This window comes from Cavia porcellus, unplaced genomic scaffold (assembly GCF_034190915.1).
Source record: "Cavia porcellus strain 051 isolate PalLab524CR breed Dunkin Hartley unplaced genomic scaffold, mCavPor4.1 scaffold_11, whole genome shotgun sequence".
NCBI classification, from domain to species: Eukaryota; Metazoa; Chordata; class Mammalia; order Rodentia; family Caviidae; genus Cavia; species Cavia porcellus.
Window position 1 is genome coordinate 53,988,209 of NW_026947494.1, and position 27,892 is coordinate 54,016,100.

The 27,892-nt window shown below is 33.6% G+C and overlaps 1 protein-coding gene across 3 annotated transcripts in view; it reads right to left on the reverse strand.

Annotated features, from left to right (window-relative positions):
- Cenpk (centromere protein K) overlaps window positions 1–27,892 on the reverse strand; it is an 89,597-nt gene that overhangs the window by 38,523 nt on the left and 23,182 nt on the right. For 2 of the 3 annotated variants that reach the window (XM_063258257.1, XM_063258258.1), the window contains exons 5-9: window positions 22,337–22,383; window positions 14,323–14,405; window positions 14,135–14,233; window positions 13,701–13,827; window positions 10,774–10,827 (exon numbers count right to left, since the gene is read on the reverse strand). In XM_063258257.1, the coding sequence (XP_063114327.1) occupies window positions 10,774–10,827; window positions 13,701–13,827; window positions 14,135–14,233; window positions 14,323–14,405; window positions 22,337–22,383 (410 nt within the window). Of the gene's footprint in view, window positions 1–6,616; window positions 7,442–10,773; window positions 10,828–13,700; window positions 13,828–14,134; window positions 14,234–14,322; window positions 14,406–22,336; window positions 22,384–27,892 lie in introns of those variants that run through there. The other variant, XM_003461596.3, reaches the window with a different exon arrangement.

A 27,892-nucleotide genomic window follows, 5' to 3' on the forward strand; every position in this document is an offset into this window, starting at 1 on the left:
TTTTAGATCTTTTGTTATGATTCCATAGGTCTGTGAGGTCAAGTTTCCTATATCTTCAGGGCAGTGCTAGAATTTAAGATTCTTGAAAGAGCCTCCACTAACAATCATTCTTGCTGGGAAACCATCATTATTGATCTATAATTTGTTTTCACTGGTGTTGCAGACGAGTACGGGAGACATCCTCAACACTATATGTTACTGAAAGTTCTAAGTTTCCATGCATTGTCACCTAATGAAAGAGAGGACTGCCTCCTTACAAATGGGTAGGCATTTAAATTAATGCCATCATATGGCTTTGTTAACTGCTGGCAGTGAAGAAAGTCTTGACTCTCTACTGAGTTTTCCTTTATTAATTAAGTAGGATGAGTATCTCCTATTTGTGGGTGACCCTTCTATATTTTAGTTTTTTTCTTTTTTGGGGAATAAAATCTTGCTATGTAGGTTCTGACTGGTATTGGACTCACCAGGTAGCCTAGAGTACCCTTGAACGTGCAGAGATCCTCCTACTTTAGCCTCCTGAGTACCGAGATTAGAGGTGCACCAACACACTCAGCAATCTTTATACAATTTAGATTTACACTGTGTTGGTTATAGGTACTGTTTAAGTACTTTTTCCTAATCAATGGGTGGCTCTCTTAACTCTTGTCTATACATGTGTTTCATTTTAATAAACAGAATTCCCAAATTTAACACTCTATTTTGACCCTTTTTAATATTCAGAGCTTTTTGTATTCTAAGAGATTTATTTTTTTGCCACTCATATATTTTTTAAAATAAAAAAAGGAAAAATTCAAGTTTTGTAAAGCAAAAATCAACTCTTTAATCTGCTATCATTGGAAGTATGAATTCTCATTGTCCATAATCAAAGCAAGCAATAAACATACCAGACCAAAGATGAGCCAAAAATAAGAGGGAAATCCTGTCTCATCTTTAAAAACAGTTGAGTATTTTCCATAGGTTAATGTCCTACCAAACACTGTTAGACAATATAGCACATTTTGCATATGACATTAATGTGGAAAAGTTACTTTTTCCACTATGAACAAGCTAATTTAACCTTGTGGGAATTTTTGTTTTAAAAATAGTTGTATTTTTAAATGAAATATCTAGCTGGTCAGAAGTACTATACCCCTGAAACAACTTTTCAAGAAACATATTAATGTCTTTTGCATTTGTCCTTGCATAACTGATTTTAAAAAATTTCTGTGTTCATGATTGTCCCTTTAACCTTCATTATCCTGTGGATTAACATTTCTTCTTGTGGAAATATGTTCATTAACTGTCCCTTTAGGGAATGTATATGTGTGAGAAAGATTTTTTAGTTTTTATATGTCATAAAATGCATTTTTGTCTCATTCTTGAGTAACCATTTACTTGGTTATAAAACATAAGGCTGTTAGTCTTTTATTCTCTTAGTACCAATGACTTTTATTGCTTGCTAATGAGAGATACACTGTCATTCCTATATTTTGAGATGAGGCTTGTTATGTTTCCCAGTCTAGTTTTGAACTCCTAGACTCAAGTAATTTTCCCACCTCTGGCTCCTAGTACCTGTGATTATAATTCCATTTTGCAGCAAATTATTTCATTTGTTGCTTTTGTTTTTAAAAAGCTTTTGTACTTTTTAAGTGAAAGAACCATAATTCCTCAAATATTCTCAAAATATACACTTTAAGTCAGTCATATTGCACTCAAAATTTTTAAATTTTTTCCTCTAAACTTAATTTTATCAAAAGTGACTACATATTGTAGTTTATTATCTTGTCGAGTGTTGCTTCAAGGTTCAAGTAACATAAAACCTTGATATATACTGATTGATAAACCTTGATTGATATAATCAGAAGGAAATCTTATCTTTATGTATGTTCCCCAGTAGGGTCAACAATATTATCAGAATTGTTCTTAATCTTTTGTGGTTCTGCCATTCTAAACATGCCAGATTTCTCCATGGAAACTTCTCCTTATGGTTACAAAATGGCTAAACACTTTCAGATTTTGCATGCAGACCCAAAAGTATCTACCAAACGAAGCCATCTCTTCCTGTGATTTTTAACCACTGGGAAAAATATTTTTCTAAAAAGTTCCTCAGTAGACATATACTATTAAATGTATTCCTTAATAAATCACTAAAGGGTCTCATATAACCACATTTGTTTTTAGCTAAACACATGGTGGTATGAACAGTAGATTACCTAAACTAAGTCATTAGAAAAAGGAGAGTCAAACAGCAAAATCTGTTTGCCTTGCCTATCTTTGTATTAGATAGCTTTACTTCTTTAATTTTTCAGTTAGCATGGATATATCATTTAAAAAGTATTATTTTTAATGTTGTAATTTTTATTCTTTAAACTTTCCATTTTGACTCATCTGCACCTAGGAGCTTTAAAATTATTTCTGTATAGCCAGGTATAGTGGTTCACACCTGTAATCCCAGCTATTTGGGAGGCTAAAGCGAGAAGACTACAAATTCTAATCTAGCCTGGCAACTAAGCGAGACCTTGTTTCAAAATGAAAAATAAAGCACACCATTGAGGTCAATTTCCACTACTGGAAAATAATAAGTACACATGTATTACTCTACCTACCAGAGTCCAGAGAAAGTTATTATGTAAAATTATCTAACACGGGGCTGGGGATTTAGCTCAGCAGCATAAGCACCTGCTTTGCAAGCAGTCGTGAGTTTGATCCCCGGTACCGATAAAAAGGAAAAAGACAAAAAAAAAAAAGTTAAAAAAAAAATTATCTAACACATCTTATAGTTACCAAAACCAGTAACTAGTATATTAGAAACTGTACACTTTATTCAAATTTCTCCAGGTTTTCAAATATTACTTTCTTTGTCCCAGAAGTTTTTGTAGGATCCTATCTTGTAGTCAGTTGGTGTTTTTTGTTTTTCTTATTTTCAGTGTCCTTCAATTTGTGATTTTCCCAGGTTTTCTTTGTATTTTATAATCTCAACACATTGAAAGTACTGGCTGGTCATTAAACAGTGACCATTAAGTGGTCACTAAACAGTGACCATTAAGATAATGTGCATTTAGATTTATCTGATAGTTTCCTTGATTAAAATAAGATTATGAATTTTGAGCAAGAATATCGAAGAAATGATGTGTCCTCAGTGCATCATGTTGCAATTTGTATATCGATGTCTTATTTCCAGTAATATTAACCCTGATTACGATATGAAGGTTGTATCTGCTGGGTTTCTCCACTATGAAAGTATTATATTTCCTGCATTTCCCTTTGTACAGAATAAAAATCAGAGATAATCACAAACTATGAAAATTTATCCTGACTTTCCCTAACTTTAGCATCTTTAGAGAATGCTAAATTATGACGGTGTTTACAAAATTATTTTTAGGGTGTTGGTCTAAAGACAACTTTCTACTCGTATTTACTCATAATGCTGCAGGGACATATTCATTTTTCACATTTATTTGATTATAACCCTATGGACTCAGGAATTTTATTCTATACATTAAAATCTCTTTATGCCATATTATATATAAATTATAAATCAAAATGATTCACATAACTAAATATAAAAGTTAAACTTGCCAAATAGGGTGGTGAATTCCTGTAATCCCAGCAATGCAAGCAGCTGAAATGGATCACAAATTGAGGCCTTCACAGGCAACTCAACAAGATTCTATAATCAATTAATCAATCAAGAGCTGGGGATGTAGCTCAACAGTCAAGTTGTTCCTGGGTTCTATCATCAGTACCAGCATGGGAAAGTAGAGCACCTTTCTAATATATAGGAGTCCCTGTGTTCAATCTCTAGGACCATTTTTAAAAAGTAGTAATAATAATAATAATACTCACATATAATATAAATTAAACTTATGGAAGAAAATAGTATTCCATAATATGGCACACATTATTCACTATGACAACAAAAGCATAATCTATAAACAATAACAAATGGCATTTCATTAGAAGTCCACATTTTTGCCAGACATGATAGCACACATTTATTATCCCAGCACTTAGAAGGCTGAGGCAGGAGGATTGCTGTAAATTCAAGTCCAGCTTGGGCTACAAAATGAATTCAAGACTAGCCTGAACTACGTAGAGAAACCCTGTCTCAAAAAGAGCAAAAAGAAAAAGTCTGTATTTTTGTGCTTCAACACATCATTAATAGAGACAAGACAGACTGGAAGAAGTTATTTGTAATCATATATCTGATTAAAAATACTTGTGTTGAAAATACACAAAATCCCAAACTGAGTAAGATACACAATTCAATTTAAAAGCAGGAGAAAGATTTTTTGCTTAATTGATGTAATTTTTCGATCTCTATATATTTAGTCTTTATGAATCATACTGTTTTGGATATATATCCAGTACTCTGAAGTAAGGTTTTGTGTTGTGAGACAGCCAGTTCTCATTGACTGTTTGGTCCCACCTCTATTGGGCTCAACCAAGTTATCTTTGCAAATTCTTGCTGACAAAAAATTACAAGGCTTATCCATCTCTTAATATAAAAGCTTCCTTAAACTAGTCATATAGTCAACTAAATTTGTGAAGAATACCACAGTTTGACAACTCTATAAATGCTTGTCTTGAAATGAAAAGAACCTCACTGCTACAAAAAACAAGATCATTACCCTTGTACCCAAGAGTTCTTTGGACCTGGTTTGCTTAGCCATCGCTAAAACCAATACCTCTTTAGCACTGCCATATTGTTCATGGGATTAGAGGCAAGGAAAATCAACAAAGCTGTGCTGATGCTCCAATCACCTATAATGACATAATAAACTAAACTGCCCTGATTCATAAATCATATACACTTTGAGCTTATATGATTGTTCCTGTTTAGTTCTTGTTTGATTTCTTGTTAACAGATTTGAAATTTTTCTCACATATTTTTTTCCCTCAAAAGTGAAGTTTTAAATTTCTCATTTTAAAAGTTCATTCAGGCAGGTATGGTGCTGAACATCTGTAATCTCAGCACTCAGGAGACTATAGGAGGATAATGGAGAGTTTAAGGCCAGTCTGGGCTACATAGTGAGGTTGTGTCTCAAAAAAAAAAAAAAAAAAAAAAAAAAAAAAATAATAATAATAATAATAATAAATAAAAAACAAAACAAAACAAAAATTCATTGATGATATGTGTATATGAAATAAATTAAAAGTTATCTACTAGAAAGTCACTCCTTCAGAATACCTGCTGTTAGCTAGATTTCAGTCCCTAAATTTTGGTTAATTCTTATGAATTTATTTTATTGGCAAGAACTTTTGACACCGACCAGGAATAATAGAGGTAGACTATCCTTGACTTGTTCTTGATCTTAGAGGGAAAGCATCTAGTCTCCCACTACTAAATATATGGGGAGTTTGTAAATATTTTTTTTTTCTCTTTTTATTGGTACTGGGGATCAAACTCACGACTGCTTGCTTGCAAGCCAGGTGCTTATGCGGCTGAGCTAAATCCCCAGACCCCTGAAAAAAAGACAAAAATAAATAAATAAATAAAAATAAAAATTAAAAAAAGGGGTGGAGGCTGGGGAGTTAGCTCAGTGGCATAAGCACCTGCCTTGCAAGCAGGCGGTCGTGAGTTTGATCCCCGGTACTGATAAACATGAAAAAAAAGACAAAAAGAAAATTAAAAAAAAAAAAAATTCCCAGCCCCCGTAAATATTCTTTATCAAGATCTGTTAGATTCCTATTTATTGAGAGTTTTGGTTTTTTTGTTTCGTTTGTCTTTTTTGAGACAGGGTTTCACTGCAGATTAGGCTGCCCTTAAATTCATGGGACTCCACTGCCTCAGCCTCCTGTTAAAGTTAGGATTATAGGAATGTACCACCATGCCCAGCTCCAGTTTTGGTTCTTTAAAGAATTTTTTGAATACGAATAGGCACTGTATTTTAACAAATGGCATTTCTGAATTTTTTTTTTTAAAGACAGGCTCTTGCTACATAGCCCAAGATAGTCTTCAACTCTGTATGTAGCCAAGGTAGTACTCAAATCTTGACCATTTTGCCTCAGCCTTCTCAGTGCTGGAATAACAGTTGTATATCACCACACTTAGCTCTGCTTCAGTCTTATTATGTGGGTTACATTAACTATTTCCAACTGCTGGGCCAGCTTTTCAAAGCTAGAATAAATGCTGCTTTACCAAGGTGTACAATTATTTGTTATAGTTGGATTAGATTGCTAATACTGTTTTGAGTATTTCTACATCTATGTTCATGAGAAATTGATCTATAATTGTCTTTTCTCATAACGCTGTCAACTAATTTGTTGCTGTTATTTTGTTTTGTGATGCTGGGGAATCAACAAACAACTGGAGTATTCTACAAAGGAATTTTATATGTAATCTTCCCCTGAAAAGACGTATTCTCTAACATATAAAAGTATTTGTATTTTCTATATAATGACATGATTGACTTTAAATACTATTTACTTACCATAAAAAAGATAAAGGTAAGAAACTTGGATGATACACAGTAGAAAGCATTCCCAACTATAAAAGTATGCACAAATTTCTCTTAGAAAATTAATGGTACTACAAGGGTTTAGAGTTCTCTCATTTAGCTTGCACATATTCCTGAATGACTCCTATCTACCTGCAAAAAGCCTCTATAAAGAAATATGCAATATCACCAGCAGCTAGAGGGTCTTACAATTTTATTTACAAAAAATTTACAAAATGTCACAAACACGATTTTGTTGGTAATAATTGCAAAGTTAAGAATAGAGTAATATAAAATATCACTTAGTATATAATATGTATTAAAATATAGCTTTAATCCTAGCTTTATCCATTAGTTTTTAAATTCCAATTTTTAATAAATCTAGAAACAAGGCAATACACATGAAACACTTTGCTAAATATTTTTAAATTAACTCACTTTTTACATTGGATATTACTCTAACATCATTTATAAATTAAATAATTTTCTATTATAATTCCTAAATATAAAAGTATTATGCATCAAATGGAACTCAAAAAGCATAAAAGATACTGTCACAAATTTTTAAAAAATTACATTGTATACATTAGAAGTTAAAAAATTAGTAAAAGAATATTGGATAAGATACAACAAATGCTTTATAAATGCAGAAACTTTCCACTTGTACTATTGTCCATATAGTTTAAAACACTAAAGAACTGACAGAATCAGGGAAGACCATTTTAAAAATGAATAGATGGCAGTATGTGTCATCTAAGGATAAAAGAGAGACTATTGCTTTGATTTGCAATAATCCTTATTCAAACAAATTCCTATTATCTTTGAATATCTTTGAATTTATCGTGTAAAAAGAGATCATCTTTTTATTGATGGAAGGCTTCTAATCTTATTCGGGTTGGATCTTCTGGATGTCTTAAGGCAATTCCATTGCGCAGCAGCAGCTCAATATAAGGTGGCCAAAAGGAATCACTAATTTTGACATATGGATCATGTGGAACATCAAATAATCTATTTATAAGAATCTAGGAAAAAATATCATTGAAAATACACTTTACGTGGAGGAAAATCTACCTGCAGCTTTAATAAAACAACCAAGAATTGTTCTACCAAAAATGTTGATCTCTTTTCTCATTAAACAACTATTTATAATTTTTATATATTGTAATAACCTAAATTTTTAAAAGACTATAGGTATTAGTAATGGCAAAGTTTTGAAATTAATTTCTGATCTTAACATTTAAAAAAATTTCCCCCAAACTAGCTAGAAAGCATTTACAAGTGTTCCTTCTCTTGTGATTAATAATTTATTCAGAAAAAGACAAGAATTTTATAAAGCAAAATTCATAGCCAGGCCTGATGGCACAAGCCTGTAATCCCATATTCTGGAAGGCTAGGGAAGAAAGATACCAAGTACTCTTATCTCAAAATCTGAAAAAGAGGCTGGAGATACAGTTCAGTGCAAAGGCCATGGGGTTCAATATAAAGTCCTGCCCCCAACAAAGGTGAAATTCAGAGTGGTAGAAGAGTTGTGAACATGTGAGAAGCCTTGGGTTCAATACATAGCATCAATCAATCAATCAACAAAATACTGTACACAGAGTATCATAATATTGGTGTAAGCCATGCATGGTGGCACACAAAGCAACTCAGGAGGCTAAAGCAGGAAGATCAAAAATTTAAGGCCAACCTAGACAACACAGCAGGATTCTGCCTCGAATTAAAATTCTTTAAAAACAGCCTAGAGACATACATAGCTTAGTGGTAGAGTGCTTGCCCAGCATGTACAATTCAATCCTAAGTATCACAGAAAGGAAGAAGAAGTAAGGAAGGGAGACAGGTTGAGGGACAAAAGGAGGAAGGGAGGGAGGGAGACAGGGAAACAGGGAGAGGGAGAGAGAAAAAAGAAAACTTGGGGAGTGGAAAGGAGCTCATCAGTTCCTCCTTACAAACATTCCAATCCTGATGAAATTTTAAAATGATCAATTTTATTGCTAGCATTTCCTTCAACTTCATTTCTTTACCAAGAACACTGAGGGATTATTTTAAAAATGAGATATTTGGGAGATTCCTATTCACAGGTTACTATTTCCCAAAATGCATTCCATAAAATTAGCTTCATTAATTGTGTTCTTAGTTGTTACTAAATAGGATTGTGTGCTCATAAGAAAGATAGATTGCTAATGAAAACTGAGAATCACTTGTCTTTCCAAATATTTAAGAGTGAAAATGCTAAATGTAGACATATTTTTGTCTCTTTATCCACTTTCCAATACTTTCACGAATTATAAAACCAGCACTCAATAGGATTAAGGGATTCCATAAGAAAACAAAATTAACAAATTTGCCAGGCCAAAGCTTTTACTGAAAGATGCTATCAGTTTAAGGAAATGGAAAAGAAAAAGCATAATATAGATATACAAATATAAAGTGCTACAAAAGTACATAAAATTAACCTGTCAAGCTCTAATTTAAATCATATTTCACAATACCAGTATTTCATTTCTTGAAATAAAAATTAAAACTATCATTAATTATACCTCTTTCATGTCCCATAATGGAGGAGAGGAAAGTTATGGCCTCCTTTCTTTTAGGTATTATGGCAAAGAATTAAATATAATCCTATTTAGAGCACTTGCTTCTTTTAATTCAGTTTAAAAACTTCTGAGTTGGGGGTTTAACTTAAGTTACAGAGCCCTTTCCTAGCATTTGTCAGGCCCTGGGTTCAATCCCTAGCACTATTACTAGAAATAGTTAAATGCTAAAAATTTATATCTAAAATGAATATACAGATACTTCATTTTTCACTGAATTGAAATTTAAATACTGATCACTTTTATCATTGATAATAAGACTGAGATAGTTTTCTAAGTTTTATATTGTATCCCATAGTACATCTGAATATTTTACCCATGACAGTTGATGCATGAAGTGACGATTTTTATTTATTTATTTATTTTTTTTTTGTTTTTTTTTCCTTTTTATCGGTACCAGGGATGGAACTCACGACTGCCTGCTTGCAAGGCAGGCGCTTATGCCGCTGAGCTAAATCCCCAGCCCCGACGATTTTTATTTAAAAAGTAAATATATCTATGAAAACAGCTGTCATGGTTTCATTATAAATTGGAGTAGCTATGTTAACTATTTTAATCACAAATCTAATAAATATTTGCATTTAGCTTTTCAAAGCAATAATATTTAGTATTAAGAAAGGCATCCTGAGGCACCAAATTAATTGGACAGAAACAGACTTTTATACCCAATTCATTATATTAGAACAAAACATGTTTTCTGAAAACATTCTTCTAAACTTATTAGTACTAAGTAAAAAGGACACTGGGTGGGGATATGACTCAGAGGTAAGGCCCTTGCCTACTTGTGCTCAAGGCACTGGGTTCAATTCCCATACTGCAGTGGATAAATCAATTAAATAAATGAAGGGAAGATATTAAAATTTCTTTAAAAAAAAAAGGAACACTAATTGATAAATGTCCTGCTCTTCACAGACTGCTTTCTTCTCTGTCCAATTGCCATATATTTTCGTATAAGATTTTCTAAAGTATTTAACATATTTAGTAATCTAGTGGGAGTTCAAAAACATTTTGTAAAAAGGTCAAAGACATTTATAAAACAAAATAAAATGTCAAACAGAAGTTCAGAATTGTTCACTCATTACATTTTTGACAAAGGAGATAGTTATAAAGGGAAATTGTGCACAGATTTCCACAACTGTGGAAAAATTCTTTGCAATCACTTACATATGTTACAGTACAGAACTAACTAAAATGCTATAATTAAGGCTCCAGGGATATAGCTTAGCAACACAGGACCTGTCTGGCAAGTGTGAGGTCCTAAGTACAAATTCCCAGTACCAAAATAAATAAAAATAAGTAAATAAATAAAATTCTGTCAGTATGACATAAGATATTATGCAAACAGTAGCAAAAACTTTTAAAATCTGTAACTTTAATAAACTTTGAGAACATAATTAAAAGTTGGACTTCAATTTTATGTTCTTTTTGATAAATGACAAAGGCTAAAAATACAGCTCAGCACAGATCAGCACAGCACCTGCCTGGCAAGTGCAAGGTCTTGAGTTTGATTCTCAGTACCAAAATAAATAAATAAAAACAAAAAAATGACAATATTGTCACCAACACTACATAGAAGACAAAAACTAATTTTGCAGTAGAGACAAATTATTATAACCACATTAAAGTTTGATGTATAACTTAAGGATTAAAGTACTACTTTTTCCTTTACAACCCTAACTATAATTGTTTACGAGTGACGAAGAGACAGCTTTAAGATAAAAAAAAAAACAAAAAAAGAATCTCCACACACACAAAGCCCTTACCTCTAACACTTCATGCAGTGTAATCAGCTGTGCAGTTGATTCTTGAATGTTTTTCTTTGAAAGAAATGTGAATAAAAACATTTTAATTCTGTCAACAGTAGACTGTTGGATTATATTACAAAATTTTTAAAATTAATATTTCTTAGTTGCAATGATACAAGGTAACTAAAATCAAACTCATATAAGTGATTTAAAAAGACTTCTGAGCCTGACATGGTGGTGCACACCTGTTATCCCAAGGACCCAGGAGGCTGAGGCCAGAGAATCACTGTGAGTTTGAAACCAGCCTGGACTACACAGTGAGTTCAAGGGCAGCCTTAACTACATGGTGAGATCCCATTTCAAAAAAACAAACAAAAAAACTTCTCAAAGTAAAAACCTTATTGTACAAAAGTCAAACTCATAAAAATGCAGTTCAGATGACTTCTAAAACAAAAAACCTGCTGTAACTACTATATAATTCATACTATCCATAAACATATAGTAGATAAAGAAATATAGATGGCATACAATATAGAGTCCAATATTTGGAAATTTCAATAAAAATTCTCCAAATAAACGACATTCCACATTATAATATCAGAAGAAACTTACTTTTATGGGCATTTGATCATCTTTCCACAGCACTTGACAGTTCCTAATATTAACTAAACTCATTGTTTTTTTTTTCTTCTTTTTTTTCATGGAATAACAGGAAAAAATCTCATTTAAATTTTACACAACTATTTTGCAAATATTTGAGATAGCTAACATAAAATTTAAGTCTCCCTTATCCATGTTAATCACCACTAGTTTCTTTAATTATTTCCACATCAGATAGATAAGCAACCTCTCATAACCAGGGATGTTCTCTAAATGTAATACAGCTTATTTGTTTGTCTGTTTGTTTGTTTGATCCAGTCTACCATAATGATCTAGAGTGAGGCAACCATCAAAGAAAAAAAATACTTTCTTAATTAGACACTTGAATATATTTATTAAGATTAAAATCATGACTACAAATCATGACTTGCCTTCGCAGGATAATTAAGGTTAAATGAGGTCACAAGATTGGGATTCTAATCCAAAATGAGACATTGGAGGATTACTAGAATTGTTGTTAATAATTTCCTCAATAAATAAAAAGTATAAATAATAATGAGTAGAGAGACATAGTTCATAAAAATATAATGCCTACAGATAATGTGAAAGAGAAAAATAAAAAGCACGCATATCACACATACAAAAAAACTTTTTCTTAGTATTCTCACATTCACTTATCCTGGGGGTATAGCCTTCATATTAGAACAAATACCTACCATCAGATTTAAAAAAAGAAAAGAATTCAAAAGGTACTATAAAAGATATGCAAATAAAAATGATACAATGACATCAGACCAAACAGGTTTCCAGGCAGAGTGTATAGGCACAAAAAAGTGAAAGGAATTAATACATACTTGTTGGAGCTAATGATATGGTTGAATAAATTCATGTAAAAGATGAACAGATGAGCAACAAAGCTAAACAGGTAGACAAAAGACCATATGAATCCACTTTTCTAAGGCATTTACAGACTTCATCTTATGGAAAGTCCAAGTTTTATTAAAAAATAAGAATAAAACCCCTAAATATACTTTAGCTCATTCTAGTGCCAATTTCAATAGTCTCATACATTTCCTTTTTATGCAGTATTAAAATAAAAGAAAGTGGTTGTTCACAATCTTTTGTCACCAAATGTTTGGTTTGCATTTTTGGAAAAGATTTACTATATCATATTCAAATAGTCTATAACCTAGATTGGTGGTGGTGAATCTACGGAACATGTGCAACATCAGGCTGTATCACTGACAGCACTAAAAGGTTTGCCATCACTACCTACATAAACAAATTTAACACTCTGCTGATTTAAAAAGACATATACTATGACAATCGAGTTTAACTGTGAAGTTGATCGCTTGGGACCTGCTTAAGGAATCATCAGTAAAGCACACTTCTAGGTACGTCTGGATGGATCCTGAAGGCATGGTGTTAGAGGTCTATGTCTAGTCCCATTTGCCTTTCTTTCTAGCACTGTTTCCCTGCTCTGCTTCCTTACTGCCATGAGTCAGGCAGTTTTGCTTCCACATGCCCAATAATTATGATGTTTCTGCTTTGGAGCCAGTCAATCATGGGCTGAAATTACTTGAAACTATAAGCCAAATTAAACTTCATCTCCGTTAAGTTGCTGATGTCAGGGATGGTGTCCCACCAGCACCAACCAGAAAGCTAACTAATACACATATACTCGTCATGGAAAATGGTAAAAAGCAAACAACACAACAATAAACAAAACTCACCTACTAAGGGCTGAGGATTTAGCTCAGTGATGTAAGTGCCTGCCTGGCAAGCACAAGGCTGTGAGTTCAAAAAAAAAAAAGAAAAAAAGAAAAAGAAAACTCACCTACTGGACATAAAGTACTGATAAAGTACTGTTCTATTTTTTGGTACAAAAAGATTCAATTCATAAAATTTCGTTACTACATTGTACCCATCTCACAATATATAGTGTTTCATTAACACCTTTGATGGTATTCAATACACTACCTTTTTTTTTTTTTTTTGTCTTTTTCATTTTTATCGGTACCAGGGATGGAACTCACGACAGCCTGCTTGCAAGACAGGCGCTTATGCCGCTGAACTAAATCCCCAGCCCCCTCAATACACTACTTTTAAAAGCTGTGATTTTCCCCATCATATGAAGAAAACATTAAAAGTGTATTGAACGAATTCTATTTTACTGACCAATCAGGGAGTTTATTTTTAGTAAATAAAATGTGATGATGGCATATTTCTGTACAAGTATCTGTGTATATATCTTTAAACTATAGTATATGAGAAAACTTGCCTTGGGACTTACCTAAACAATCTCAAATATAACTATCTATATAAATATCTATTCTAAAACTTACCTTTTTCTTCTTAACAGCTCCATCAGGCAGAGGGAAATGGTCTTCTAGAAACTCACCCAAGGTAATCAAAAGTTTCTCCTTAAATTTTTTTGTATTAAGGATTTTAGTTTTGAGCTCATTTAAGATTCTAATAGATAAAAAAAATTGAGAGAAACATTTAACAGATTAAACACATATGCACATACCTGGTTATTTGTAAAAATTTAGTTAAAACTTTGTGTTTTAACCAAGTAACGAGCTTATGAAGGTAATAAATATTGTAGGGAAAAGAATGATAAAACCAAGTCAAGTCACTCATAAAAAGTCAATGTAACAAATATGTGATAAAAGTGAGGGCAAGACTAATGCTTCCTGGTAAAATTTGCCTTTTTATCTGTATTTCATGTAATATTAAAAAAATTTTTCCTAGTCTAAATATCAAGAATATTAATTACCTTGATTCAGAAAATGTCACAACCTCATTTTTTAATTCATTGTGTAGTACATTAAGAGATTTCATTATTTGTTGCTGTTCATCCAACCACTGCTGCTCCCTTTAGAAAAACAGAACAAATAACTAAATAAAACTTTAAATGCCCATTCAACATGCCAATGATTAATGGTAATTATGATATAAATATACCTTTCTAAGTCTTCTTTTAACTTTTCATTCTTTGATTGAATAGTAGATAGTACCATTTCTAGATCATGTCTCAATTTTTGGAACTAGAAAAAAATAATTTAAATTAACTGCTTTTTAAAAATATATAAATAGTTTTGTTTCTGAATGACAGTGAAATTTATACATTGTTCTAAGATACCTCAATTCACAAACTAATAGTAAAAGTGCCTAGCAGAAAGTGTTTAAGAATGTAAATATGCAGCAGGTGGTAAGTTTTTAGTGGCATCCCATTATTAAATATAAAAATATAATAAGGAGTGTAGAGCAATATATTTTAATTTCAAATTGCAAAGCAAATTAATGTTTTCGGTGATTGGATAGATCAGCCCACTTTTCTAATTGAACATACAAATGGAAATATAAGTGAATATCATTCATTCCATATTTATGCAATCAATCACTCAGTCAATATTGTTTCAACAGTTACTAGTTACCAAACATTGTTGAAGGAGATAGGGATGCAAAGGTGAAGAAAATTGAGGCAGATCCAGAAAACCAAACAAATACGTGAACTTTAGGCAGTCCAAATGCCATTAAGAAACAAAAAAATCAGATAAGAAGATCAAGAAATAGTAATTTTACATAATCTGATGCAGGGGTGAGCTCTATAATCAGCCAACATTTCTGTGGCAGAGAAGAAGACAAAAGATAAGTGAAGTTAAAATCTTAGAAAAAAATATTCTAGATAGAGAAAAATACAAAGGCCCTGAAACAGTGTGCTTGATATAGCTGAGGAACAAGATGGAATATTGGGGTTACTCTGAATTACAATAAACTCTGGAATTTATTCACTATCTTTTTGTTTGTAGAACATATTAACTAATGTGCCACTGTCCTGATGTCAGTGAAGAGTTTTGTAAGAGCAGGGAGGACATTAAGCCAAAATGGTAATTAACTTGGTTTTTAAAATATGTAATTAAATTTTTCAAAGAGGAAAAGCAGGTAAATAGAAATAAAAAAGATAAACTAGAAAGTAGGTTTAGATGGGTGTGGAGACATACATCTGTAATCCCAGCGCTTGAGAGGCTGAGGCAGGAGGATCTTTGCAAACTTGATGCTGGGCTACAAAGTGAGTTCAAGACCAGCCTGAACTTTATAGGGAGATCCTGTCTCAAAAGGCCAAAAAAAAAGAAAAAAAAAGAAAAAAAAAAAAAAGAAAAGAAAAGAAAGAAAGAAAGAAAAGTAGGTTTCAACACAACCATATTGATATTAAAAATGGTCAAAAAATGGCAAATAATGAAATTAGAGATAAGAGAAAAGAAGAAAATTGCAAATTAGATAGATATTAAAAAACACTTATAAATAATCCATAAATCAAACAACCAATGGGAAAATAAAATTATATAATTTCCATCATAAGTTATTATGTTTAAAAATAAAACACCAAAATTTCTGTAAAGTAAAAGTGTTACTCAGATGAGAATTTTTGTATCATTAAAAGCCTATATTAGAAACCAAAGAAAGTTCTCAAATTAATGACTTTACTTTTTACCATCAACTCAGAAAGATCAAATAAAGTCTGTAGGATGATGAAGAAATAATAATTTACACCAAAGAAATGGGAGGGGGATCAATGAAATCCAAGTTGAGATAGTCATTGAAATTTGCCAGATTAATTAGAGGAGAAGTAGAAGATACAAATTACCAACATGAAAGTGCCTTTGTTCTTTGATCATTTTAATCTATGTCTCCTCACTTTAATAAATTTTAACTAAGAGTTTAACCGTTCATCTAAGTTCTGTGGTCCTAACCTGTAAACTGGGAAATCGTGCAAAAACTGGTATCACAAGTGAAACTTGCTACATAATCCCCTGCTAGCTGAAACATGTTGAAAACACTGGGAAAAGAAGTATAAAGTGGATAGGGTGAAGAACACTGATGCCTAATGGCTACCAATGAAATAATAGTTGCAATTTTATCAGTTATTAAAGGTAGAAAACATCAATGAAATTCAGCAATAAGACCAACTCCCAAAGAGTTAGATCACAGAATTCAGAGAAATGTAAAATAATGAAAAGCAGAATACATAATCTCTTTGCTATTTTTCTATACAACAATTAAAATGAAAGTAGTATGGGTCATAGGCTGGCATTGTACCAAATTTGGATTTTAGCCAAAGGAACACAAAAACCCAGAACAGTAAAAACAATCTGGAGAAAAAAAAAAAAAAAAAAAGAACAAAAACAAGGCTGGAAGCATTTATACCACCTTGGTTGCTTTTACTTGTCACTGAGACAAAATACCTGACACCCAAAATTAGGGAAAGAAAGGTTTATTTCTTACAATTTTAGAGGTCTCAGTCCACACTCAGTTGGCTCCAAACAGCAGGGTGGCATGGCACCACTTATGGGCACCACAAATAACAGAGAAATCATGCATTCTCCATTCACCTCAAACCAGCAACATGTGGATACTGTCAGTGTCTGCTGCCAGCTGGAACAGTAGCCAGGCTTTCCTTTCTCTTGTCTGTAGGAGTCCAGTGCCTGGATCACTGAGCTCTCTGAACCTGATCGTGAGGAACAGCTTCTCTATGTCATCGGCACTCTGGAATCTGGTACAACTGCTGCCATTCTGTAACTTCCTGTGGCCTCTGTCACCACTCTAGAACACAGTGCTCTGCAGCTTTCTCCTCCAAGCAAAGTCTTTCACTTTTGCAGTTTTGAGGCTACAAAGGGTGGCTACCCACAGCTTCTTGGAGTGCCCCAGGCCATCTTTTATTTCTCTGTTGTTTCTCAGTAATCAAGATTTCAGCTCTATTTTTATAGTCCACAGCTTTCTGGCCAAACTCACATTTTAAATTACCCTGCTGAGTTCTTTGTTCTTGATTCGAAATACAAATCTGGCTGAAAGCCCCCAACAATAGCCATGCCACTGCCACGACATTTGACTCTCTTGAAATTTCTTTTGCCAGATTAATCAGTCCACTGCCTTTAGATTAACCAGTCTGCTGCCCTTAATCACAGTCTCGGGTGAAGTCTCTAGACACAAGCAAAACGCAGACAAACTTTCTGCCAAGCCATAACACACATCCTGTGGAGTTCAACAACTAATGCAGTAATTCCTCCCAGCAGAAATCTCCTGAGCCTGGTTTTTACTGGCAGGCTTTCTATCAGGCTTCTGGTCTCCTGAGCTCTGACCAAAATCTCTCCTACAGAACAGCCTAAGCTATTTCAGTGCCACTCTTTCAGGTGACATTTCTGAACCTCCCCAAGTTTCCCACAAGCCATTTTCAAAGGCTGCTGAACCACACAGTCAGGTACATTCACAGCAATGGCCCCACTCCTGGTACCAAATTCTGTCTTGATTACTTTTATCTCATTGTTAGGAAAAAATACCTGACACTCAAAACTAGGGATAGGAAGATTTATTTCTTACAGTTATGGAAGTTTCAGTCCATACTCAATTGGCTCCAAGTGGCTGGATGGCATGGCGGGGCCACCATTCATGAGTGCCACAAAAAGCAAGCATGAAGAGAACAAAGAGAGAAGACACACCTTCTTCCTACTGTTACACTGTATGCTGGCTCCACACTCAGGCAAGTGTAGCACTCATACCACCAATCCAAGTGCTACGCAACGAAGCAATCACAAACACTAGATTGCATGAGGTTTGTGGGGGAGACATCTGAACATGAACCATAACAAATACCCAATTTTAAATTATACTACAAAGCCATAGCAAGAAAACAGCATGGGCTGGGGATTTAGCTCAGCAGTTTAGGCACTTGCCTGATAGGCATAAGGTTGTTTGATCCCCAGTACCCTCCACCCAAAAGAAAAGAAAATCCAGCATGATCCTGGTACAAAAATAGAGACACAGACATATGGAAGAGAACAATGGACACAGAAACCCATATAACTGCAGCCATTTGATGCTGGACAAAGGAGTCAAAAACATACAATAAAGACAAGCTCTTTCACAAATGGTGCTGGGAAAACTGAATATCTATATGTAGAAAACTGAAACTAGATCTCCATCCCATACCCTGAACAAAAATCAATTCAAAATGGATCAAAAGTATAAAACCTAGAATTTTGAAACTGCTACAAGAAAATATAGAAAAAACACCTGAAATCTTAGGCACAAGCAAAGACTTCTTGAACATGTCTCTAATCACACAGGAAATAGCAAGAATCAGCAAATAGTATTACATCAAATTTAAAAGTACCTGCACAGCAAAAGAAACAATGCAGTGTAGAGAGAGCCTACAAAATGAGAAGAAAAATTCTTTGCCAGCTTCTTTTCCAAGAGGATTATCATCTAGAATACAAAAAGAACTCATATAACACCACCAAAAAACCAAGCAGCCCAAACATTGCATGAGCAAACGATAACAGGCACTTCTCAAACTAAAAAGTATAAATGGCTAATAAGCATATGAAACAAAGTTCAATATTTTTAGTCATTAGGAAAATGCAAATCAAAACTACAGTGACAGTCTATCTTACTGCAGTCAAAATGGCTACCACTGAGAATATAAAAATAAATACTGGCAAAGATGTGAGGAAAAAAGGAATCACTGCTACACTGCTGGTGGAAATGTAAATTAGTACATGCATTATGGAAAGCAGTACAGATGTTCCTTAAAAAATAGAACCAGCATAGAACCCAGCTATGTTACACTTTGATATGTACCCAAAAGAAACAAAAGAATACATATTATATAAGATTATGAATGTATCTATTATCTTAGTCACTCTCCTCACTGCTGGGACAAACTATCTGACACCCAAACTTATAAGTAGTTTATTTTGGTTTGTTTTTAGTCTATAGGTAGCCAGCTGCAACATACGAAGGCGTAGTGGAAGACCCTAGGTGGAGGAAAGCTGCCATGAGCAAAGCCAGGAGGCAGAAAGGAAAGGGAGGAAAGGGGATGGTAGACACTTTCCAGGAACCTGCCTCTCCTATTAGGCCCCATCTCCTAATAGCACATTTAGTTTATAGTCTTCCAAGGATCAATCGCCTTTCAAAAGCCCTGTCTGTGAGTATAAGACAGTAGGGACATTTAGATATAATCCATAACACTCATGCTTATTGCAGCACATTTCAGCAAAGAGAAGAAACCAGCCTAGATGCCCATCAACAAATGAATGGATAAATAAAATGTGAGACAGATAGATAGACTTCAGCTATAAAAAATAAAACTATGTCATCTGCAGAAGAATGGGTAGAACTAGAGACCATCATGCTAAATGGAATAAGCCAGATTCAGACACACATGTTCTACATGTTTTCCCTAATTGGTGCAACTGAAAAAAGATGCTATTAAAGTGAGAGAACATTATTAGTCAAGAGAAAGAGAATACAGGTAGGTGGAGTATCAGGATGAATAATTATTGTATTATTATTTATAACATTGTTATATTATTAGGGTTAACATGAATACTATTATGGCTAACATGAATTTACTAAGGTAACAGATGTCTACTACACTGTTAAGTGAAACAGCTAGTTACAAAACAATACGTGACATTCCAAATTTTTTATTTTCAAAAATGTAGATACCAAGAAATCATCATTTACCTATCCTATATCATTACCCTACAAGAATGAGAGAATATCTATGCTCTAAAGTCTCCACTGTCCTAAACCAATGGTCACTTTGGATTCCAGGAGAGCCGTAGATGACTGAGATTTCCCTTCAAGTCACAGGGATTCCTCTCACAAAAACAAAACTGTCCCTCAAGTCATGAGGATTCAAATTGAGCTATGAAACCAGAATTGAGGATAATGATGATCAACTCTATGTAGTGGTTGATTGTGTCAACTTGAGACATTTAGAAGCTTAACCCAACAATATACAAGAAGACCCACCCTAGGGTGGCTCATCACCTGGAGGTATAAAAGGGAAGAAGGAAGGACAAATGCATTCCATTCTTGGGAGAAGCTCTAGTCTGGCCTTTGGTTTGGACACCCTCTCCTGGCTTCCAGTGTAGACTCGTCAGCTTTCCAGCATAGACACTTCAGCCTTTCATTGTAGAGCCTTCGGCCTTCTGTCACAGACAGAAGTGTCTTGCCCAAGACACTAGGGTGAACTCCAGACCTTGGATTGAATCCTTCAGCCTCCAGTGTGTAGACACCCTCTGCACACTTCCTTATCTGACCTTTCCTCATCTGACTCTGTGGCTGACCATCGGAAGCCAATCTTGTTGTTTCTTTTACATCTGTATATCTCATATCTGTTCTCTCTAGTAAAACCCTAATACAACCCCCCCTATAAACACTTCATAAACTGGCCCCTTTGTTTCACTAATGGGCCAGTCTGATCTTCTTCAGAGTACACCTCCTCTAGCTATTCCTCAAGCTGGAGTCCTTCATTTATCTTCACTTAGCTTTCAATTAAAGCTTTTGCCTGTAAATTCAAACTGTCATTTTAGTTTTAATTTCCACTACCACTACAAGGACCCACATTACCACTGACAGTACTATAAAATATATAGTTGGTTTTCATCCTTCTTTCTAGCATACAATTCCTAAAATTTTTAGAATTTCTGAAGTACCTCTCTATATGTTAATGAGTTGAATGATAGCAAGGCAGCATACAAGCAGCTTCAAGGGAGCTTCAGGATTGCTAAACACATGGAGGTTTTAGGATGGCACAGTCAGAGGGCACAGAAACTCGATGTCCCTTCTCACATGCCTTGCCCTATGCATCTCTTTCATCTGGCTGTCTATCTTCTGTAATCTGCTTTATGAGTAAAAGCATATCCCTGAGTTCTGTGAGCCTCTCCAGAAAATTAAAAGAATACATTAAAAGAAAATTAAAAGAACGAAAATCCCCAGTTTATAGGTGGTGAGTCAGAAGTGTAAGTGAAACCTACTAATTACAATTGTCAATTGAAGTAGGAGACAGTCTTGCACAATTGAGTGATCCAGATGTCACTCTACCGCCTGATAGAAAGCTGAACTGAATTATATGGTGACTGCTAGAAAATCATGTGTTGAATCTGCCACAGAACTTGTTTCTGATGGGAAGAAAACTCTATATTTTTTGACCAATGGTGCTATGTTGTATTGAAAGGTGAGAGACAGTTGAAAAACACTAGTTTTCTCTTCCCTGACCTTGGAAACACACTTCTCATTTTCATCTGAGACTTCATTAGAATGGCCTTTTCAGTTCATATTTTCTACTAACATTCTATTCAGGATTATATAGGTTCTCTCTAAGAAATCTAAGGGATTCTTTCTAGCACTCCTCTTTTAAGTCATCAAAACAATTGCCTGAAAGGTCTCCTCTTGCTCTTTTCTACCATGGGCTTCAAAATTCTTCAGCCATTCGCATTACCTAGTTCCAAAAAAGTTTCCACATGTTCCAGTATTTTTTATAGTACCAACTGTCAATTCTCACTATTAACTTGCTGTCATAGTCTTTTGGGGCTGCTATAATCAAGTAGAACCATAGATGGGCAGCTTATAAAAATAATACAAGATTAAGGTACCAGCAGATTTGATGTCTCACAAAGGACCTCTTAGTCATATACAATGCTTTTTTTGCTCATATGTTGGAAGGGAAGAACTCTGGTGTTTTCAGTCACTTATAAGGGTAATAGTTTCATTTATGAGGGCTCCGCTCTTAGAACTTAACCACCTCTCAATGGTCATACCACCAAATACCATCACACACAGGGTTAAATATAATGAATATAGAGAGGACACAAATATTTAGTCCATAGCAGAAGGAAAGGTATATATCTGTGACCATTTAATTAAGTGTAACCTTTTGTTTTTATTATGAAGAGAGGTTAATCAACCAAGAACTAGATACATGGAGAAGGCCTATTTACTAACCACTAACACAGCTCTCTTGTAAAAATTGACTGCAAAATTTAAATCTTTAGAAGTACTCAGTTAAAAAGAAATTAAAAACACAACATGATTTCTGAATGGTATTATCCTGCTGCCTATGTCCAAAACTTATTTAAAGCAGATCTAGATATAAATTATTTGAGGTTACTAAACCCAATAAATGACTTACCTTTTCTTTCCCTAATGTTATCAGAACATCTTCACTCAGGGGAGTTACTAAAAAACAAAACATAACAAAATTATGCATACCTAGCAAATTCTCAATAATTCCATTTTGTAGTTTTGTAAGATAATCCTCTCCATCTCTATTTATAGATTACAGAACTTCTAGTGAAACATACATTTTTAAAAAAATTTTTTTTCCAGCTGTGGGGATTGAACCCACAGCCTTGATAATGAGATAAATGCCTGGTCATTTTACATTTTATTTTGAAACAGGGTCTTCCACCAGCAGGATCAGCTCAAACTTGTAATCCTCCTACTTCAGCCTCCCACAGTGCTGGGATTACAAGCAATTTTACTTAATTTTTTTCTACATATAATCAACATTATACACTTTTGTATAAACTTTACCATATATGTGTATTTTGTTTTTAGAGATTTTTTTTTTGCTATTTCAAGTCCTCAAAAGCAACCTTAATAACCTACACTGTTCTTCAAATATTTTTCTCTGCATATACATAACATGTATATGTGATATATATTACTTATATATATATTGTTATATATATTATATATATTATATATATAAGCAAACATATATATTATTTTTATCATTGCTGGTTTTACAAGAGTCTATATTATCCCTACCATGTTCTTATGCAATAAAACTCCCATGAAAACCCTTCTATATGTCTTGTATATGTCTAACAAATCATTTAATAAATATATAAACATTTCACAGTGAGAATATATCACTGTGTTGACTGTCCTACTTACTGATATTAACTTTGCACTTAGTTTTTAAATATAAGAAATAAGAATTCAGTAAATGTACAGTAAATCAAATATATTAATTTGTTCATTTTTATTGAACATATTCCCAGGAACAGAATGTCACAAAATAAAATGTGCATTTAGATTTTTAGAACAGAATGCCAGACTCCATTCTAAACACGTATCTATGCGCAATAAACTAAAAACAGCAAAAGACATAATTATTTTGTTTTAATCAGTCTAATAAGTAGAAATGAATGTTGACCTTTATATAGAAAAATTAATAAATGTCTAATTCTTATACCAGAAAAATTCCTACTCTAATAATCTAGTACTATTTCAAATTTCTCAAATGATATGCTACTACCAAAAGATTTCAAAGGTGTCTACAATTTAAGAACTTTGTATAAAAAAGGACTTTCTACATGTGCTTTATAGGCCTATGTTAGAACTGACTGTAGGAAGCTGTAAGATGGCTACTACTATGAAATGAATGTCACCTTAAAGCTCATGTGTTAAAGGTCCATGTGTTAGCCAGTCTGTGATACTAATGGAGATGGTGGAAATTTTAGGAAGCTGGGTTTGCTAGAAGTCAGGTCACTGGGGGAGTGCCCTTGAAAAGGATATGAGGACTCCAGACCCTTCCTGCCTGTCTCTCAGCCTCCTGACTACAATTAGAGGAAGTGTTTCCTTCAATAGTGTAACTTCAAGTCAGGGATTGTGATACGTCCTGCCTTGCCTTCACTGCTTAGAACTGTCTTTGCTAATCTAGGTTTCTTCTCGCTCCAGATAAATTTTAGGAGTGTTTGTGTAGATCTATGAGGTATGTTGATGGTATTTTTATTGGGATTGCACTGAATCTGTATAACACTTTTGGGAGAATGGCCATTTTCACAATATTTATTCTTCTTATCCATGAGCAAGGGATGCCTTTCGATTTTCTGAGGTTGTCTTCAATTTCTTTTTTCAGTGTATTATAATTTTCCCTGTACAGGTCTTTCACTTCTTTCAACGAGAGTAATTCCTAAATACTTCATTTTTTTGGTTGCTAGTGTGAAGGGTGTGGCTTATCTTATTTCTCTGTCAGTGATTTTGTTCTTAGTATATGGGAATGCTATTGATTTTTGAATACTTTGTATCCAGCTACATTACTAAATTTATTTATTATATCTATGAGTCTTTCAATGGAGTTTTGTGTGTCTTCTATGTAGAGTATCATGTCATCTGCAAACAATGATAACTTAACTTCTCCTTTTCCTATGTTTACCCCTTTTATTTCTCTCTCTTGTCTAACTGCTCTGGCTAGTATTTCCAGTACTATATTAAATAGGAGTAGTGATAAGGCACATCCTTGTCTTGTGCCTGATTTTAAAGTAAAGGCCTTCAATTTTTGGCCATTTAGTATGATACTGGCTGTTGGTTTGTCATAGATAGCCTTTATTATATTGAGGTAAAGACCATTTATTCCTATTTTCTATGAAGTTCTTATCATAAGTGAATGTTGGACCTTATCAAAGGCTTTTTCTGCATCTATAGAAATGATCATGTGATTCTTACTTTTGGCTTTATTGATATGGTGGATTACATTTATTGATTTACATACATTGAACCATCTCAATTGGTCATGGTGTATTATCTTCTTGATGATTTGCTGCATCCTATTTGCCAATATTTTATTGAGGATTTTTGCATCTGTGTTCATTATGGAGACTGGTCTGTAGTTCTCTTTTTTAGTTAGGTCTTTCTCAGGTTTTGGTACTAGAGTAATATTTACTTCCAGGAATGACTTAGGTAGGATTGCTTCCATTTCAATTTCATGGAATAGTTTGAGGAGTGTTGGCATTAAGTCTTCTTTGTATTTCTTGTAGAATTCTGCAGTGAATTCGTCTGGGCCTGGGCTCTTCTTTGTACGTAAAGATTAATTACGTTTTCAAATTCATTAATAGAGATTAGGTTATTCAGCAGTTTTACATCTTCAAAAAGTTTTGGTACTTCATATGTTTCTAGGAATCTGTGTATTTCTTCTGTGTTATCAAACCTTTGAGAGTCGAGGTTTTCAAAATAGATGCTGGTGATCTTCTGTATTTCTATAGCCTGTAGTGATTTAGACTTTTTCATTTCTTATTGCATGAATTTGAGCTTTTTCTTCCCTTTTTAAAATAAGGTTGGCTAGGACTTACCAATTTTATTTATTCCTTCAAAGAACCAACTCTTTGATTCATTGATTCTTTGGATTGTTTTCTTAGTCTGTATTGTATTGATTTCTGCTCTGAGTTTTATAATGTCCTCTCTTCTTTTGGCTTTGGGCTTGACTTGCTCATCTTTTTCTAGATGTTTGAGGTGTAATAGGTTATTTATTTGTATTCATTCTGTTTTCCTGATGTGGGAGGTAAATGCAATAAATTTTCTTCTGAGGATGGCTTTCATTGCATTCCACAGATTCCAGTAAGTTGTATTTGCATTTTTCGTTTGCTTATAGATACTGTTTAATTTCTCCTTTAATTTCCCGATTACTCGAGTGTGTTATTCATTTTCCATGTGTTTGTAGGATTTTTGCAGTATCTTTTATCATTAATTTGTAATTTTATAGCGATGTGATCTGATAACATGCAAGGGATAATTTCAAGTCTTTTGCATTTATTTAAATATGTTCTGTGAGCTAATATATGGTCTATTTTAGAGAATGACCCATGTACTGCTGAGAAGAATGTGTATTCTGGTGTTGTTAGATGGAACACTCTTTATATGTCTATCAAGTCCATTTGTTCATAGGTGTGATTCAGCTATTTCTTGTCTGCTTGATCTGTCCCTTGGTATCAATGGTGTGTTAAGGTCTCCTATTATTATTGTGTTACCGATAATTTGGTTTTTCATTTCTGTTAATACTTGTTTTATTTAACTGGGTACTCTGGAATTTGGTACATATATATTTAAGATAGTTATCTCTTCCTGTTGAAGTTTTCCGGTAAACAGTATGTAGTGACCTTCTTTATCTCTTCTGATCATTATTGGTTTACAGTTCACATTGTCTGCAAACAGAATGGCTATCTTGCTTTTTTTGGGTTCCTGTTGTGTGAAGGATTGTTTTCCATCCGTTGACTGTCAGTCTGTGAGTATGCTTTTGGGTGAGATGAGTTTCTTGGAGACACCATATGGTTGGATTTTTTTGTCTTGATCCATTCTGCCAGTCTGTTTCTTTTAATTGGTGCATTGAGACCATTTACATTAATGGTTATAACTGTTATATGTTGGTTTATTGTTGACTTGTTATCTTTCTGCTGCTGCATCTTTATCGCTCTGTTCTGTTTAATTGTCTGTTTTGCTTAGTGGATTTTCCTAAGTGTATTTAAACTGTCCTTCAATATTCTTTGCAGGGTTGGCTTGGTGATCATGAAGTTCTTCAGTTGCTTTTTGTCATGGAAGTATCTTATTTCTCCATCCATTTTGAAGGACAGTTTTTCAGGGTACATCAGTCTAGGTTGGAAATCATTTTCCTTTAGGATCTGGAATACTTCACTCCATGCTCTTCTTGACTTTATTCTTTGTGCTGAGAAGTCTGCTGTGATTCTCATAGGTTTTCCTTTATAAGTGATCTGTTCTTTCTCTCTGACAGCTTTTAATATTCCATTCTTACGTTGGATTTCTGGGATGGTGATTATTATATGTCTGGGTGTAGTTTTATTTTGGTTATGACTATTTGGAGTTCCATATGCTTCACTGATCCTGATGTTGGTTTCTGATCTCATGTTTGGGAAAATTTCAGCTATTACTTCTCTAAATATCCTCTTGACATCCTTTATGTTGTCCCCTTCTTTTTCATTAATCCCTATCAATCTGTTGTTTTTCTTTGCATCATCTTGCAATTGTTGAATTGTTATTTTCTGATTCCTTGTTATTTTTAAAAGATCTTTGCTTTCCTGTTCACTAGCTGCAATCTTATCTTTGAGGTCTCAAATTTTATCTTCACTTTCATTGAGGCAGTTTTTACAGCTTTCAATGGAATTTTTGATATCCTATATATCTCTGTGCATCTGCTTTATGTATTCTGTTTGTTTCTTCTATTGCTCATCCAGGGGTTTTATCTTTTTGTTTAGTTCCACCAATGTTTTTAACTGTGTTTTCTTTTCTTTTTTTTTTTTATTTAAAGAAAAGGAAACAAAAAAATACATGGAGATAAAAAAGGGTAGAAATAATACAAAATTACAGAAAAATAAACGGTAAGAAATCGCTGGTTGATAAGTTACATATTGTCATCTTAGAAATAGCTGTTCAGGTTACAGAATTAAAGTATTTAAAATGACATTCAAAAAGTGACACTGCAAACAGTTCTGCTCATTGATCGAACAAAAACTCAGTAATAAGGTTATCAGTCCTACACACTTGTTTTACATCTCAAAGAGGGTAAGATTAAACATATCAGAACAGAACAAAACAGTTAAAAAAACAATTTAAAGAAATACAGATTTCAAAGCAAGTCCACTGGAGATCTTCACTGTCTATCTAACTGTCTCTAGTTTTTTACAAATAGTTGTCCCCATCTTCACTCACTTTATATATTTGTTGCATATTATAAAACTAATCAAAACATTACAGGATGATGAAGGCTTTTTAGGTCTTCAAGATCCAACATTGGGGAAGACAATAACAAATACTATTGCATCTCTCATTCTCTTCGTGGTAACCGTCTCCATCTTTATATATGCTGAAGTTGAACTTAAGAGACTAGACTAATAGCATTCTGATCAGTGAATAATAGTACTGCTAGAATTTATATCATAATGCTACAAAA